Below are 17,870 nucleotides of genomic sequence, written 5' to 3' on the forward strand. Positions count from 1 at the left end.
GCAGCGGTCTGGACAGAGAACTCAGACTCATAAAATGTCTTGTATGGAGTGTTCTTCTATATGGCGCTGAAACGTGGACTATGAGGAAAAAAGACAGAGAAAGGCTGAAGGCTTTTGAGATCTGGACATGGCGGAAGATGGAAAGAATAAGTTGGATGGACAGAGTAAAAAATGAAGAGGTACTGAGAAGAGTGGGAGAGAAAAGACAGTTACTAGATGTAATAAAGAGAAGAAAAAGAAATTGGATTGGGCATATATTAAGAAAGAATGACGGACTGATAAAAACAGTTTTAGAAGGTTATGTAGAAGGGAAAGGGAAGCGAGAAAGGAAGAGATTCCAGATACTGGATGACATGATGGACGGTACAACATACAGTAGCCTTAAGAAGGATGCAATGGATCGCAGAAAATGGAGAGGCAAAGGACCTGCTAATATAGCAGATAACTGATGATGATGATGTGTTTATGAAGGCTGTCACCTCTTTCTCCTAGAGTCCAAGTAACAGAAGGATTGTGTGTTATTCTGGATGAGTATGTTCAACCTATATTCAGAAGATGGTGATAGTCTGCGTTGCTGATGGCAAATGAGATTTTTCACCATGAAATGTCCCATGTGAATAGAATAGGGCCTGTACTACACACTCACAGCGTTTTTAACGGTATTGATTCGACTTATAAATTAGTATAAACGCGTTTATCTCTCAAATGGTGTCCAGATATGTCTACTGCATACAACTTCTTGTGTGTATTTGACTGAACTGGGACTTTGCTATGAATAGGGCAGCTTGTTGCTTGTTTTAATAGTCACCACACATTAATTTTTCTTGGTGAATTTTACAAGCTGGTAACCTGAACTTATTTTTTTCGGTTTATGAGTCATCTGTACACGTTCTCCAAGAGGACAAGTATATGTGAATTCCTTTAAAGAATATCTGTGTGGGCTATAGGTCATTCTCATTTTCTCACCATTATTCAGTATGGGTAGCATATGTGTGATACTTGCATTTTCAAATTTCCCCGCTTTTAATTTGGGTCACATTGTGATGTGCTGAAGAGCCATCACAAACATCATACTAGTTCTGGAAATTGGAATTATTATCTTGAATTTTTATATTACCCACAAATTTTATCTTGGGGCAGTATGTACCATCACAGAATAGGAAGTATACAGAAATAATAGCTTGCCTATACCAGTTTCTTTGGCGTTTCGGTGTATACAGTAGTGAAGAAGATGCGCAAATCCAAGACAAATAGTTTTCAATTTTTTAAAGGAAAAGGAGAATCTGCACCAAAAAACTGACTGCAGAAGTTAATGTCTCTTTGCTTCATTTATATACAGTATTTTTCCAGTTTAATGTGCTTTTACTGTTTAGAATAAGAAAAAAGAAAAACTCATTTTCTCCTACACTACTGTCAGCCTATTTGTGGGAACTGTATGTCCTTTTTTCTTATTACTGTTCATTATAAATTATTTTATAGATTTTACAGTACATCGACCAAAACTGTTTACTTGTAGATAAGCCCAGCAGCTAAAACACCCAATTACTGAAATAAACAAAATGTATCCATTCTCCTTTGGCATCAAATACAGCTGCTTATTCAGTTTGAATATGCCAGACATCACACATGAGCACTGAATTATGGCGTATGGATTTCAGATGAGTTTTCATTCTCCACACTCCCTATTCTGTGGCACCATGTTGTTATTGGAGACCACAGTCTGCCCTTCATGCCTGACATTCGAGCGGCGGGAGCTAGTGGCTCCATGCAGCTGACTGCTGACTTGGTCTGCTCAGCCCTCCAGTAGTGGCGTGTGCGGTGATTTGGTGGATGGTGACACTTGGTCCTTAGGTGGCAAACATTGTGACCATGGAAAAGGCTGTCCCCGGTGCCGTGTTTGTTTAAAACGAATACATAAAACTTATATCTTATCCCCACTGGACTTAAGACAGGTCAGATCCAAACTTAGAGTGATGTCAGAGGGGAGATGGACTTTAACTTACGAGAATCAGTATGCGTGATGTCATTAGAGAAAATGCAGTAGCCATCTTGAATTCTGTAAGTGACCTGGCTACTAGAAATAGCCTTCCACATCTGAGTGAATATAGCTTGGTGAAAATATGTTAAATACCGTAAGTCATCAATTAAGCCCAGACTAGTTACTGCCTGTAGGGTGTAATCATGTTTACATATCCTGGAAATAGCTAATATGCTTCGACCTGCATGGGGAACAAACAATTTATGTCTCAGGTGAGTGACATCAAGGAAAACCCAGTGGCCACCTTGAATTCTATACTTAGACAAGTGACCTACTTCCACTAACGTGGCCGGTCGCTGTGGCCGAGAGGTTCTAGGCGCTTCAGTCCGGAACCGCACTGCTGCTATGGTCGCGGGTTCAAATCCTGCCTCGGGCATGGATGTGTGTGATGTCCTTTGGTTAGTTAGGTTTAAGTAGTTTTAAGTCTAGGGGACTGATGACCTCCATAGTGCTTATAGCCGTTGGAACCATTTGAACCACTAACATGACAATGCAGCATCTTGAATTTCCCGCCAGTTTATGCTTAACAGCAGCTCTATTTCCATAGTGACATCATAGGAAAACCCAGTGGCCGTCATTGTTTCTATGCTTAGCTCACTTGCATTGTGTGGCCATTGATCTGTACTTGCTGTTAGAAGGAGAAGGTCGTTATCACAGTCTTCTTCCACTAACAGGTATGAATGAAGATGGAAGTATGTTTCGCGCCTAGTCTTTTTATAGACGGACGATATTCAACTGGCCAGCCGAAGTGGCCGTGCGGTTCTAGGCGCTGCAGTCTGGAACCGCGAGACCACTACGGTCGCAGGTTCGAATCCTGCCTCGGGCATGGATGTGTGTGATGTTCTTAGGGTAGTTAGGTTTAAGTAGTTCTAAGTTCTGGGGGACTAATGGCCTCAGAAGTTGAGTCCCATAGTGCTCAGAGCCATTTGATATTCAACTAAATTCTGTCCATCGACATTTCCGCATTATTTTTTGAATGTTCTGTTTCCACAGAATTTTCTGAACTTTGTTTTTAAACCACAGAGGGTCTTTCTCGTCCTTAATCGACCTACTCGGCACATACTTCTCGCATTAACGGTGTCCATGGTGAGATTTCCATCTCGAAAATGTTGCCTTCCTGGTGAACGGAAGAGTGGCTCTCCCAGATCACACATCAGCACGTGCACACATCTTCATGAACCTCAAATGGCTATTGGTGGAACAAAACATATGCATGACAAAATACACTCGGAAAAAGCTTACCCCTTTAAAATTGAAGTACTGGTTAACAACTATGAGGCGCTAATTTAAAATGGCATATTGTGTTATAGTATTTCTTTTCATTTGCTGAAGTGGTGTTCACTTGTACTGTATGGCCGCTGATCTGTACTTGCTGTTAGAAGGAGAAGATCGTTATCACAATCAGTGCTATGCTAATCAAACAATGGGTGGCATTCGCCGAGTAATGATTGTAATAGTAGCCTCCACTTAATTTAGTGATCACTACTGATAATAACCACCACATGGAGCATGAACGTGTCTGCAACACGCTTTCACCTAACTCGGCTTAGGCCTATGTGTACGGCCCAAGAATGTTGCCATTAGTAAACGCAATGTATTCATGGTCAACAGAGAGTAGTAGAAGTGAGTAGTGTTGCATGAATGTGGTTTATATAGAATTTTGTGCATTGTGAGGTGTAAAAGCACAGTGATCAGGGTGACGAAAATGCCTGATATCATAAGTTTTTTGTACTTATAAACGAATGAAAACTGGAAATGAAAATGAGGGAATCGAAAAATACACTACCTGGGATGAAAATCACAAGAAAATAGTGGCTACACAAATATGAAAAGGCTTGCACAGGATACACTATCGCAGACAGCTGCATCAAACAAATCCCCAGATTGAAGATTACAACAACAACAGCAGGAGCCAGGCATGAATCCAACTTTATGTTTATTATTATTAAAATCTTAGACATCTTTGGCACATTAAATGTAGATGTCGAAGTAAGTTGTACACTGATGGAAAAGGAAATCACGCACGGAGAAGGAGTTATGTGACATAAAAGAAAGTCGCACAAGGGTGACACTAACAGCGCCAATGTGAGGATGCAGATCAGCTTTGCTTTAAATACAAGCTGTAACAGTTGTGAGTGTTAGTTACCTTACAACTCACTGTGATTGAACAAGGTCGTGTAATAGGGCTATGAGAAGCTGGATGTTCCCTCTGCAGTACTGCAGAAAGGCTTTGCATTTATGTAGCCACTGTACATGATTGCTGGCAGCAGGGATTAGAAGAATGTGCGATCGTAAGAAGACCAGGCTCCAGATGGCCACTACTGAGAGGGAAGACCACCATTTGTGACTTCAGTGGTGTCAAGTGAGAGCTCATTGGACAGCAGGGTGGAAGCCTGTTGTGTTCTCTGATGAAACCTGGTTCTTCCTCGGTGCCAGTGATGGCCGATTGTTGATTAGGAGGAGGGCAGTTGAGAAGCTGCATCAACCTGGCTGCATGCTAGTCACAATGGATCTACACCTCGAGTTATGGTATGTGGTGTGATTTCGCATGACACCAGGAGCGCCCTTGACTGCACCTTGACTGCAAATTTGTATGTCAGACTGGTGATTCAACCTGTTGTGTTGCCATTTATGAAAAGCATTCCAGGGGGTGTTTTCCAACAGGATAACGCTCGTTCACATACCGCTGTTGTACCCCAACATGCTCTACAGAGTGTCGACATGTTGCCTTGGCCTGCTCTAGCACAAGGTCTGTTTTCAGTCGAGTACATATGAGACATCTTCAGACACCAATTCTAGCATCATCCACAATGAGCATTAAGCATCCGTGTATAGACTGACAACGTACAATAGGCATGGATCTTCATTCCACAAACTGACATCCAACACCGGTACAACACAATATGTGCAAATTTACATGCTTGCATTCAATATTCTGGCAGTTACACTGGTTATTAATGTTCTAGCATTTCCATTTTCTGTGGCTTATCTCGGACTTAGGTGGGAGGGGGCAGAGATGGAAGAAAGATAGCTAAAGTCTGTGACTTCCCAGGACCAAAACCTGGGTAGGACAGTTTATGATAGGAGAAACCATCTATGATATATAGTCATAAAACTATAGTCATAAAACTACTGGACAAACTGCGACTATTACATAATAGCTGTGAAACAAAACATAGACAGTAGGTAAGGAGATGATGAATGAAATATACTTGGCTGTCAAAAGAGCAATGTGTGAAGCCTGCAATGAATACCAGAGTCGAATTTTACGAGAAAGTCTTTCGCAAAACCTAAAGATACCCTGGTCATATGCTAAGGTTACTGTGCAGACCTCTGTTAATCACAAGATGAACTGAAATTGAGGACAGCAAGTGAATAGTTTCCAGAGCTCCATTTTTAAGTGGAAGATGACACAGTTAATTCTTGCACCGCTATAAAAACTAATGATGCAGATATGCATGTCAGAGCCTTCGAGGCACATGTCAATACACTGAATCTCAAAAATTTATCATCACCCTATTTCCTGCTAGATTCTATACGTAATTTGCTGCTGTTAGTCTCTATCTTAATTATATTGTGCAGTAGATTCCTCAAATGAAAACAGTGCCTGGTGGTAAAAAAATGATGTTAAAAAATTATCACACAGTATCATTTACGTTCTTTTGGTGTCGAATCTTAGAACAAATTTCGATCTCAAACATAATGAGATATTTCAAAAAGCGTTACCTCCATCATGTCAACCAACATGGAATCTGAAATATCAGTCATGCAATTTCCAACTCATGTTTGCTCTCATGAGATCCTGAAATCCATGGATTAAGGCATTCAGCTGGATGCAGTGTTTGACTCAACACCACACCAATGATTATTAATTATTATTAATGAAAGTATGATCACAGGGCATACTGTAACAAACAAAAAACTAATTATATTTGAGGATTTCTGGATAGGGATAGAGAGTCGTCCAAAGATGTGTAAGTAACTTTATACATCTTCCAAAGAAGTGTGATGTCCCATACTGTTTATGGCATACTTTCAGCTGGGGCTTGTTTTGCTTCACTTTTTTAAATTTTGTTACAAATACTTAAATTATGTGATATTAAAGTACCGGTAGTTGTAAGTTACTGACGTTTGGTTTTATAACGAGAAAGGGTTTAGTAAGATAGATCTGTATCTGTAATAAAGTTAAAATAAATTTAACTTTAACTAATTTTATGTATAACTTTGCTCTAAGTCTACCTACAGGAGTGCAGAGCTTTACACAATAGCAAAACTAAAATCAGAGAATTGTCATAGAAATGGTACAATGTAAGTATATTGCTGTGTAATAACCAATTCTGATCTTTAACATGCAGATAAAATAAATTTATGTTATCACTGGCCAACTCACAAAAATATAAGAGTATATTTTATGAACTTTGAATCACAAAATATTTAGGCTCATAAAAGGAAATTTTTAGTGATGCAGTAGCCAAACTAAGACCAAATACTGTCTAATACAGTACTTCATACAACCTACTTTGAAGTATTTTATCAGGAGAATTTTTGAGAACTAGCACGTCATCCTATGAATAATTATGAGTTTCATATGGGATTTCCATGACTGCAATGTCTCCTGCATCGAGCTTATATTTACGTCATCCTACAATTTATCCTGGAAAAAGTTCTTCTAATGCAGACACAAAATTCTCTAACTTCCTTGACAACTTCTTCAAGACTGAGAAGATTATTAAAGGTTTTTCTACCTTTGCAGCTGGAAACTAAGTTTTTTCACAGTATGTATCTAATTCATAGTCCTCTGTCTTTTGATTTCAACTTAAGTCCAAATTATCATCAATTTCAAATTCACTATCTGAACTTTAATCTGTTTACAAATGATATTGATAACACTGCACATTTTCTGTTCTGTTCCTGCACATTTCTGGGATTACTGGAAGAACTAGGACTGTTTGGTGACTTGTTGAAGTTATTAACTTCGGTTCTTTTATCAGGAGCCACTGTTACTATTTTTTGCTACCATTTCTGTTTTCACCCTTTTCTGCAAATGGTTTGAGGAATATGCATTTGGTCATCCCCATCTTCATTGGTAATTGATGATGTTGGAAGCTTTTTCAACTCTGCCAGAACTTATGGGGTGTAAAGCCTACCACATTTTCTGAAGTCAGCAGTCAGGGAAGGAGGACGGAAAAGAATTATCTATTATGAGGTAACATAGCCATGGAGTCTTCATAAGTTTGAAGTTCAGTGAACTGAATTAGTTTTTTTCTGTGTGTGTGTGTGTGTGTGTGTGTGTGTGTGTGTGTGTGTGTGTGTGTGTGTGTGGGAGGGGGGGAGGGGTGCCTGCAACTTCCCTAATTAGCCCCTCAGTGAATATACTTCTGCATCTGTATATGCACTGTTGGCATCTTATTGCTTCATGTGCCTCATTAGACTACAATTTGTGTGTACCGGATGGCAACTGAATGATTGCACTGCATCGGAAATCGATCAAGAGCTGTATTAATGGAGATTTCATGCATGAAGGCTACTTCTTATAAGAGCTAAAATATCATTTATTTTATTTTACATAGTAAGGTAACTGAACAACCAGAAGACTTTTACAGAATTAGAGCTTTTTTCCATTAAGATAAAGATAAGACAGCAGGTTGTATATGACTTGGGAAACCATTCTGATTGTAAATCCCTCTCCCCCTAGGTAATACTTTCTTTCAGAAACAGCAACGTTACTGTTGTGCAGGTAATGTTCATTGCTTCAGTTATACAAACTTGAAAAGTTCTTCAAGTTTGTATAACTGAATTGCAATGCACTGTATCTGATTTCCAAATACAAACTAAATCTTGTGAGCCTTCCACCATCCTCAGTAACACATTACTTGATCTTAGTCATCTGTCAACAGGTTCCACAACTCTACACATGTATGCACCAGTAGATTTGAGGGATGATATGCAAAACGTAGGTGACAAAATTTTACAAACTGTGGAGAAAATTGAGACATATCTTCAGATGAAGTATCCATTGCCTGACCTGCAAATTGTTGTTGCACCTGGAATATGGTCTAGTCATGAAGGTTTTGGACTTTCTGTATTCAGGTCAGTAGACAGACAAATACTTTATTTATTACCAGCAGTACCTGAGCATGCTTTGCTACACCTCAGTCTGGTTAAATGGAAAATTGCTAAATATGTACAGGAAGAGGATATATGTCCTAATTTCCTACTTCCCCTGTCTCTGACCATCTCCTCTTGCTCCTCTCTTTGTCCACCTCCTCCTCCTCCTTCCCCCTCTCTCCGTTCATTACCATTTCTCACCCCCCCCCCCCCATCTTCTCCTTCTCTTTCTCTCTCTCTCTCTCTCTCTCTCTCTCTCTGTTTCCTTCTGCTCCCTATCTCCTCCTCTCCCTGTCCTTCACCTCTCCCCCTTTCTGTGTCTGTCTTCTTCTCTCCCTTCTCTTTCCACCTTCTCCCGCCCCCACACTGTCCATCTTCTCCTTTCCACTCTCTATGCCAATTTCCTCCCACCTCTCTGTCCATCTTCTCTTCCTCCACCTTGTTGACCTTGAGTCACATTTATTGTTACTCCAAATTCAGATTCTGTAGTGGTATTCTAATCGCAAGCTGATAAGCTATAAATCCAATTTTTCTGTTTGCTAACAAATTTTCACTATTATAATTTTTCAATATATTTTTGTATTATACATATTAAAAATATGCAGCCTATGTGTGTTAAAACACTTATTACAGTAACATACAAAAATTTTAATTAAGTTGGTCTAGTACTTTTTGAGATTTTTGATATATATATATATATATATATATATTATTGTGTAAAATTTTAAGTAAATCTGCAAGATCATTTCAAGATTTTTGATAACAATGTTTCTACTTTGTTTACTACACATATATTTATGTATTACATGCAGCAAAAACATATACCATACATACATTGAAATGTTCACTAGAATATCATGGAAAATTTGAAGCAAACTGCTCAAGAACTTTTCGAGATTTTTGGTAATAATATTTCCCTTCATATATCATATTTACTTATATGGTACATGCATTTAAAAAAAAGTGTATTAGAACACAAGCGTATTTGAATGCGATGTTGTATGAAAATTTCAAGTCAATTGATCAATTACCTTTTGAGTTTTTGTGAGCACAAACATACGGAGGCTGAATTTTTATATACAGGGTGTAACAAAAAAGTATGGCACAAATTACAGGACATGTTACTCACTCATAGATGAAGAAATTATCTTATATGAACATGGGTCTTGAAATGCTTTGTTTCCATGTTACAACTTATTTTCTCCAAGTCATTAATAATGGAAACACACAAGAACAGAATGTTAGAATCATAGGGAACAATGCCACTCATAGTGACATCTGGTTATGTTGTGCACCACCAGTGTTTTGTTTCACATATCCCCCATTGCCACACAATGTGCAACATTGCTCGTTTACAGGTAACATCAACTGTTCTATGACCAGTGCGGTTGTTACAAGCACATAGGTTACTACATAGAGTTAATCACAGACTTGGCTCATGGAATGGCAGTCTACACAAATGCAGAGGTGGGAGACGTACATTTGATGTATGGATTAGCTGAAAACAGTGGTGCTCACACTCAACATTTGTATTGGGAGAAATTTACAGGACGATGTTGCACTGACAGGAAAATGTTTGAGGCCACTGCTCATCTGTTTAGGGAAAATGGGCATTTAAGCCTGATACTTGCGACCAGGGGAGACCTAGAGAGATGAGGACACCACAAGAGGAGATGGAAGTTCCTCATGTCATTGAAGACAACTCTAGTGTCAGTAGAAGACATATAGCAACAACACTAAATGTTGACCATATGACTGTCTGGTGAGTGTTACACAAGGACCAGGTGTATCCATACCATATACAGTGTGTGCAGGTACTATTAGCAGCTGATTTTCCTGCAGGGTACTCTTCTGTGGATGGCTTATTCAAGAAAGTGTCAGCGCTAATTTTAATGCAATGGTACTGTTCGCAGATGAGGTATTGTAAGTTTTCACAATCAGCATGTATGGGCGGACATTAGTCCTAAAGCAGCTGTTGGAGAAGCAAGTCATCAACAAAAATTTTCTGTCAGTGTTTGGGCTAGTATTGTTGGTGAATGTTTGGTAGTGCCTCAATTTCTTTCACACAGGCTCAGTGGACAAAATTATCACAATTTTGTAGAGAATGTTCTACCAGACGTGTTAACAGATGTGCCTTTAGCTGTGCAACAAAACATGTACTTCATGCACCTCTTAATTTTAGCGTGAACGTTCATCAGCTTCTAAATGACAGATTCAGTGACAGATGGATATGCACAGATGGTCCAATTGCCTGGCACAGATGGACCAATTGTCTGGCCTCCATGCACTCCATACCTAAACACAACTTTTATTTATGGGGGCATCTGAAAGTTCTTATGTTTGGAACGCTAGTACATGATGTTCAGTCTCTGTGCCATCGTAATGGAAGCCTGTGACACCATACACAATACTTCATGGATACATCAGCACATCTGAGATTCATTCCAACAGCTGGCTGATGCATGTATCAATGCCCACAGAGGGCATAGTATACATCTTCTGTGAGAAAGAGTTGCATATGGTGTGCTGGTGCATTCTGTTCATATGTGTTTCTCATGATTAATGAGTTGGAGAAAATGAATTGCAACATGGATAGAAACCATTTCCATAACCATGTTCCTGTTACATATTTCATTCATTTATGTGTGAGGAATGTGTTCTGCAGTTTGTGCTGTAGATTTCTGTTACACTCTGTAAACAGATTACCATCGCTACCAACCTTGAATGTTCTGATTTATTAGACACACATTAAGTAAAACAAATTCAGTCACATTTACCATCTTGTGTTAGAGATTTTCTGTTTAAACCCTTCTCATCTTCTTACCAGATCGGTAAAGTGATTCAATACAGAAAAATTAAACGGCTTTTTTTCAGCTGCCAGAATTCTTACTTCTTTTTATTTGGTTTATGAATACATTTTGGATTCATTGCCACACTGTGACAAATATGCAGCCTTGATTTATATGATAAAATTATGGAAAGATATCACACTTTATGGCCCCTCCTCAAAATCTCATGGAATTAGCATATTCCATCATCTGTGATCTGAGTTCCATGCTGCAGATTCCTTTGTTCCCAAGAAAACTAGGGAGATTTTCTCAATGATCTCACTGAAGCTGAAAAGGGGAATTTGCAACCACAAGCAAGTTCCCAGACATTGCCTCAGTGTCACAAAATGTCTGATCCACTGCAAGTTTCAATTAGAAAATTACAATTTGATATCCTTACGCAGGCAAATTTAAATGTGCAATGCTTATGATAAAAACGTGTCAAATAATGGTACTTCACAGCATCTGATTCATCTGATTGACATTGAAGTGTAGGGCCTAGATTGGCAGAATACTGGGTCCGAACAAAAGTACAAAAAGGAGGAGGAAAAGTGTACAATGTGTAATAGTATCGATGTATATCGCTAGTATTTGTGTTTTTCGTGCTACATCATCAGAAAAGTAACGGAAAAGAACAATGAAACCAGAAGAAGGTATGAAGGAAACTTCACACATGGAGCGTCTACATCATCAAGTGAAACAATACGTTCGGACCCCTGCATCTGCGTGAAACGTACAGCAAAAGGTGTAACGTGCGCGGTATGTAAAACTGTGTTCTATTTTAAATTTTAAATACAGGTCCAAAACGTAAGATATAGTTCTGCTCAAAATGTCTCATATGTGATTTGGTTCACAAACTTAACGAAAAACACTGTTCAAACAACATTATCTCAATGTTGCTGGAGGAGAAAAAGGTTTTAAAACACGACTGTAACAAAGGCACGTAACAGAACGCAAGTAAATCGTATGATAAATTTCACTCAGATACAAGAACTTGTATCAACACTAAAACAACTTATAGCGTGTGTAATAACTACGAGAGAGGTGGCAAAAATGACGTTATATGCATTGTATGCGAAAGAGAGCTCAATTTACTGTACGAAAAACTCAGCCCGTCGCAAAAAACACAATATCGGAGTGGAAATGTGATACCGGTAACAGCAGAGTGTTACCAAATTCACCAATTCCTTTAAAAAAAAAAAAACGGATATGACGTCCAAAGTACGGTAAGTGAAGACTCTGCATCATAAAGTGCTACCGGTACTGCAAACATTCAGATACCTAAACGAGCCGTTTGTACACCCCTGAAGACTCGCAAACTACGACAACATGTACCTATGTATGTCGCAGCAAAAAATTCGTGATCGCTTGATGAAACTTTATATTCTAGCAGACAGCCGTGGACGCGGAATCGCCTCACGTGTTAATGAGACAGCAGTTGTGAAAGCCACGAGATTTGTCAAGCCAGAAGCACCCCTCTCAGAAATAATGAATGCTATCCATTATAAAGAAATTATGGAGTTATTTTCAAACGACTTTATAGCTCTGTTTGGCGGCCCAAACGATATATGCAGAAACGAAACATCCACAGGTTGCTCAGAATTAAGAAAACAACTGGTTCGTATGTAGCACACAAACGGTCTCTTTGTGACTGCTACGATTTGCCACATTGGTATTGTGTAAACAAGGAGATTAGAGTTACCAACGATCGTCTTTCTGCTAAATGCAAGCAATTCAAAAACGTTGATGTTGTTGATATTAGCGATATTGGGCACAGGTTTCACACATCACATGGCCTTCACTTGAAAAGTCTAGGGAAGGAACTTGTGACCCAGAAATTACTGGAAAAAATCAAGAGGCACCTGCAAATATCTGCAACACAAACAGCAGTAAAATCACCAAATCCAGTTGTAGCAAGTACAACACAAATGACAGCGGAAGCATTACCACCACCACCACCACCACCAACGACAACATCAACAAAAACAATGACAACAACAACAGAAGAAACAGCAATAACAACTAAACCTACATCAACAGCAGAAGAACCATCAGTAGCCAAGGAAACTTGCAGATAAGTGTCAAAAATCAGCAACAAAGAAGCACTACTCCGGGTATTGACAAAATAACGAATACTTCAAGATAGTAAGTCAAAACATTCAGTGTCTCAAGAATAATGTGTTAGAATTGGAAGTCACCGTAAACAACTTTGTAGATATCTCTTGTATTTGTCTATCAGAACATCGATGCAGGGGCAGTGAATTAAGTCTTATGAATATAAGCAATTTTGATTTAGCATCTCGTTATTGCTGCAGTTTTTGCATATACACTAGTATAAAGTTAGATCTAAAACGTACTGTCAAAATATCGAGAAACATTTTGAATCATGTGCCACAGAGCTAAAATCCGAGGAGAAGCGTAAAAAATTAATTGTCATATCAATATACAGATCACCACTAGGTGTCAAAAACATTTTTTTAAAAATTTGGAAGCAGTGCTGAACATTTTGTATAAAAATGATGTGAAAGTATTACTACCGTATGTGGGGGTTTTAACATCAACATTTTAATTCAAAATGAAGAAAAAACACAGCTTTACAGGCCCCACTAGAACAACAGAGTCATCTTTGCCCCTACTAGATAATATCTTTACAAATATCGAAAATGATGTTACTGAGGCACAACATGTAAACTTAGGTCTTTCAGACCACAACACACTAATAACATGCATAAATTCTTCTGTACCTGAGGTGGTTAAATGCAAGTGCGAATATAATAGGCACTTCTACCAAGAAAAGGCTAATATTTTTATTCAAAATCATCAGCTGATAAATCATTCAATGCATTTTATAATATTTTCATATCCATATTTGAGATGTATTTTCCAAAAAAACTGACAAGAATTAATGTCATGCCAAGGAACAGCAGCCAAGTATAACACACGCTATCAGACTATCCAGTCAAAAGCTAAAACCTCTCAATCAACTGAGAAAAGACAACCAAGATGAACACTTTACAGGATATGTTAAGACATGTAAGAAAATTTATAAGAAGGTAATTAAAACAGCCAAGACAATGCACAATGACAAAGTAATCATAGGGACAGCAAACAAGTCAAAAGCAATATGGAATATAGTAAGAAAGGAAAGAAACAAAAGTGTTAAAAAGCAAGATGACCAAGTATCAAAAGATGATGGTGGTTTGTTACTCAGAAATGGTACTCTAGCGAGTTACACAAACGACTGTTTCATAAACACTCCAGTCAATCTGAGTAAAAAATTGTGATAGTAATAATAGTACCACAATTCAAAGAGAGCAAAGTGATAATTCAATATTGCTGTGTCCCACATATAAATTCTTAAGATAATAAAAACAATGAAGAGTGAAATGTCCTCTGGAACTGACGAGGTACCAGGTTCAGTCATAATTAAATGTGCTAGTGTGATAGCAGAAGCACTCTCACTTATCATAAACATATCATTAACAGAAGGGGCATTCCCACAAAGATTAAAAATTTCAAAAATAAAACCATTGTATAACAAGGGTAATAAATATGAAGTGTGAAACTATAGACCAATAGCTTTGTTATCTGTATTTTCAAAAATAATACTGTCGTGAAAACTATAATTACAAATTACCTTGGAAAATTCAATCTTTTGTCTGTTAAACAACATGGTTTTCACAAAGGCATGAGTACAGAAACAGCAATTACCAGAAATGACAGGACAGTAGAAATAAACTTGGACTTATCGGAGGCATTCGATACTGTTGACCACGATATCTTGCTAGACAAACTAAAAACTATCAGTTTACGATGAGTTGCCCGCGAAAGGCAAAGGTCCCGAGTTCGAGTCTCGGTCGGGCACACAGTTTTAATCTGCCAGGAAGTTTCATATCAGCGCACACTGCGCTGCAGAGTGAAAATCTCATTCTGGAAACATCCTCCAGGCTGTGGCTAAGCCATGTCTCCACAATATCCTTTCTTTCAGGAGTGCTAGTTCTGTAAGGTTCGCAGGACAGCTTCTGTAAAGTTTGGAAGGTAGGAGGTGAGGTACTGGAAGAAGTAAAGCTGTGAGGACGAGCGCGAGTCATGCTTCGGTAGCTCAGATGGTAGAGCACTTGCCCGCGAAAGGAAAGGTCCCGAGTTCAACTCTCGGTCGGGCGCACAGTTTTAATCTGCCAGGAAGTTTCATATCAGCGCACACTGCGCTGCAGAGTGAAAATCTCGTTCTGGAAACATCCCCCAGGCTGTGGCTAAGGCATGTCTCCGCAGTATCCTTTCTTTCAGGAGTGCTAGTTCTGCAAGGTTCGCAGGAGAGCTTCTGTAAAGTTTGGAAGGTAGGAGGCGAGGTACTGGCAGAAGTAAAGCTGTGAGGAGCAGCCGTGAGTCGTGCTTCGGTAGCTCAGATGGTAGAGCACTTGCCCGCGAAAGGAAAGGTCCCGAGTTCAACTCTCGGTCGGGCGCACAGTTTTAATCTGCCAGGAAGTTTCATATCAGCGCACACTGCGCTGCAGAGTGAAAATCTCGTTCTGGAAACATCCCCCAGGCTGTGGCTAAGGCATGTCTCCGCAGTATCCTTTCTTTCAGGAGTGCTAGTTCTGCAAGGTTCGCAGGAGAGCTTCTGTAAAGTTTGAAAGGTAGGAGACGAGATACTGGCAGAAGTAAAGCTGTGAGGAGCAGCCGTGAGTCGTGCTTCGGTAGCTCAGATGGTAGAGCACTTGCCCACGAAAGGAAAGGTCCCGAGTTCAACTCTCGGTCGGGCGCACAGTTTTAATCTGCCAGGAAGTTTCATATCAGCGCACACTGCGCTGCAGAGTGAAAATCTCGTTCTGGAAACATCCCCCAGGCTGTGGCTAAGGCATGTCTCCGCAGTATCCTTTCTTTCAGGAGTGCTAGTTCTGCAAGGTTCGCAGGAGAGCTTCTGTAAAGTTTGCAAGGTAGGAGACGAGGTACTGGCAGAAGTAAAGCTGTGAGGACGAGCGTGAGTCGTGCTTCGGTAGCTCAGATGGTAGAGCACTTGCCTGCGAAAGGAAAGGTCCCGAGTTCGAGTCTCGGTCGGGCGCACAGTTTTAATCTGCCAGGAAGTTTCATATCAGCGCACACTCCGCTGCAGAGTGAAAATCTCATTCTAGTTGAATTAAAATGGTTTTAGTCACATCTCCACAACAGGTAGTAGAAATTAGCTCAGCAAACAATAAAAACCAAAGCGTTGTGTACAGATCGGACATGCAGACCATATCAATTGGAGTACCTCAGGGCAGCATTCTAGGACCTCTCTTATATATATATGAAGATCCCAATCAGTGGTACACATATAACTTTGTTTAGTGATGACGCAAATATTGTTGTAACAGACGTAAATAGGAAATTGCCAACATCTGCCGCCAGAGTTTCGGAATACACACAAAACTGGTTTGAACTGAACAGGCTAACCTTAAATATTTCAAAAACTAATTATATAAATTACAGGAAAACAAAGTCTCATCATAATGTGAACCTCAAAATTCGAAATAAACAAATTGAAAGGGTAGCTGCCACGAAATTCTTGGGCGTGCAAATTGATGGAAATTTAGACTGGAAAGCCCACATTCTGTACCTCACTAACAAGTTAAGTTATGCTTGCTTTGCATTACGCATAATTAGGACTGTGTGTAGTAGAGAGTGTAGCAGAACTGTGTGCTTTGCTTATATCCACTCTGCTATCACCTATGGCCTAACCCTCTGGGGTTCTTCACCTTACAAAAACGGGCTGTTATAATAATTTCAAACAGTACAAGGCTAACACCTATTTCAGCACCGAAATATTCTACCCTTACCATGCCTCTATATAATATAAAAATGCACATTGGTAATTATAAAACTAACTCAGATCTTCGTTCCTACAATACAAGAATGTGCAATGATGTCCACATAAAAAGAGTAAACAAGGCTTTAATACAAATCAAACCAACATTCAGGGTACTATTTTGTACAACAAACTTCCAGTTCAGCTAAAAGAAGTAAAAACATTGTCTACATTCAAGGAAGCAATATTTAAATTCTTAGTGACCAACTGCTATTATAGTATAAATGAATATCTGCAGTAACCTTGTAGCACATAACTATATTCATTTACTGTATGTTAATAGCACCATAAAGTAAATGTTTGCCACAGCCTCAACGTTAATTTTTCTGAACAAAAGTGTTACACCAAGCATTTAATTATAATGTATTTCATGTAAAAGGCTGAGAACAAAATTGTTAAATCAATTATTTACTTCTAATGTATTTCACGTAAAATATCCTTCTCATAATTTTATATTATCACAGTAATCAAAGTTTCATTGCCCCAAAATATTGTGATGGGTACAATGAACCATTGTAGTATGTAGGAAACTGTACACCCTTATCTTATTTTTGTTATACTATGTTCTTTGACGAAATCCATACAATGTACATTGTCACTGGATGAATAAACTACTGCTACTACTACTACTACTACTAATAATTACGTAATCTTTGTTATTGTATGGAAAAATAATTTATAGTTGTTTCTACTAGTACAAATAATTTGAACTCTGATGTTGTTCCATAAATTTGCTATGCAAATTTTTAAATTAAAGTATGATGTTCTCTGATAGAGGATTTTTAATTGTTGTGTATTATTTTACTGGTGCACAAATCTGAAAGGAATAGTGGTTTTAATAATTTTACTGTGTGACTTTGTTTTAGAATTAAGAAATACAACATAATTTAAATGCTTGTGTTTCAATAATCACACAACCCAGCAAGTTTGATGAAATGTGTTCAGGATTCTTCATCTCCTAAGCTTCCTGAATAGATATCAGTTCTTAAAATGGTAGTTACTTTTTGTAACAGGAGACTTTGCAAATTATGTATTTCATCAATTTGCATTG

General features: G+C 38.7%; 1 protein-coding gene across 1 annotated transcript in view; it reads left to right on the forward strand.

Moving 5' to 3' along the window:
* Positions 1-17,870, forward strand: part of LOC124713815 (leucyl-cystinyl aminopeptidase-like) — a 289,726-nt gene that overhangs the window by 92,669 nt on the left and 179,187 nt on the right. The window contains exon 8 of the mRNA XM_047242975.1: positions 7,936-8,128. Coding sequence (XP_047098931.1) covers positions 7,936-8,128 — 193 coding nt within the window. The remainder of the gene's footprint in view (positions 1-7,935; positions 8,129-17,870) is intronic.

This window comes from Schistocerca piceifrons, chromosome 1, assembly GCF_021461385.2.
Source record: "Schistocerca piceifrons isolate TAMUIC-IGC-003096 chromosome 1, iqSchPice1.1, whole genome shotgun sequence".
NCBI classification, from domain to species: Eukaryota; Metazoa; Arthropoda; class Insecta; order Orthoptera; family Acrididae; genus Schistocerca; species Schistocerca piceifrons.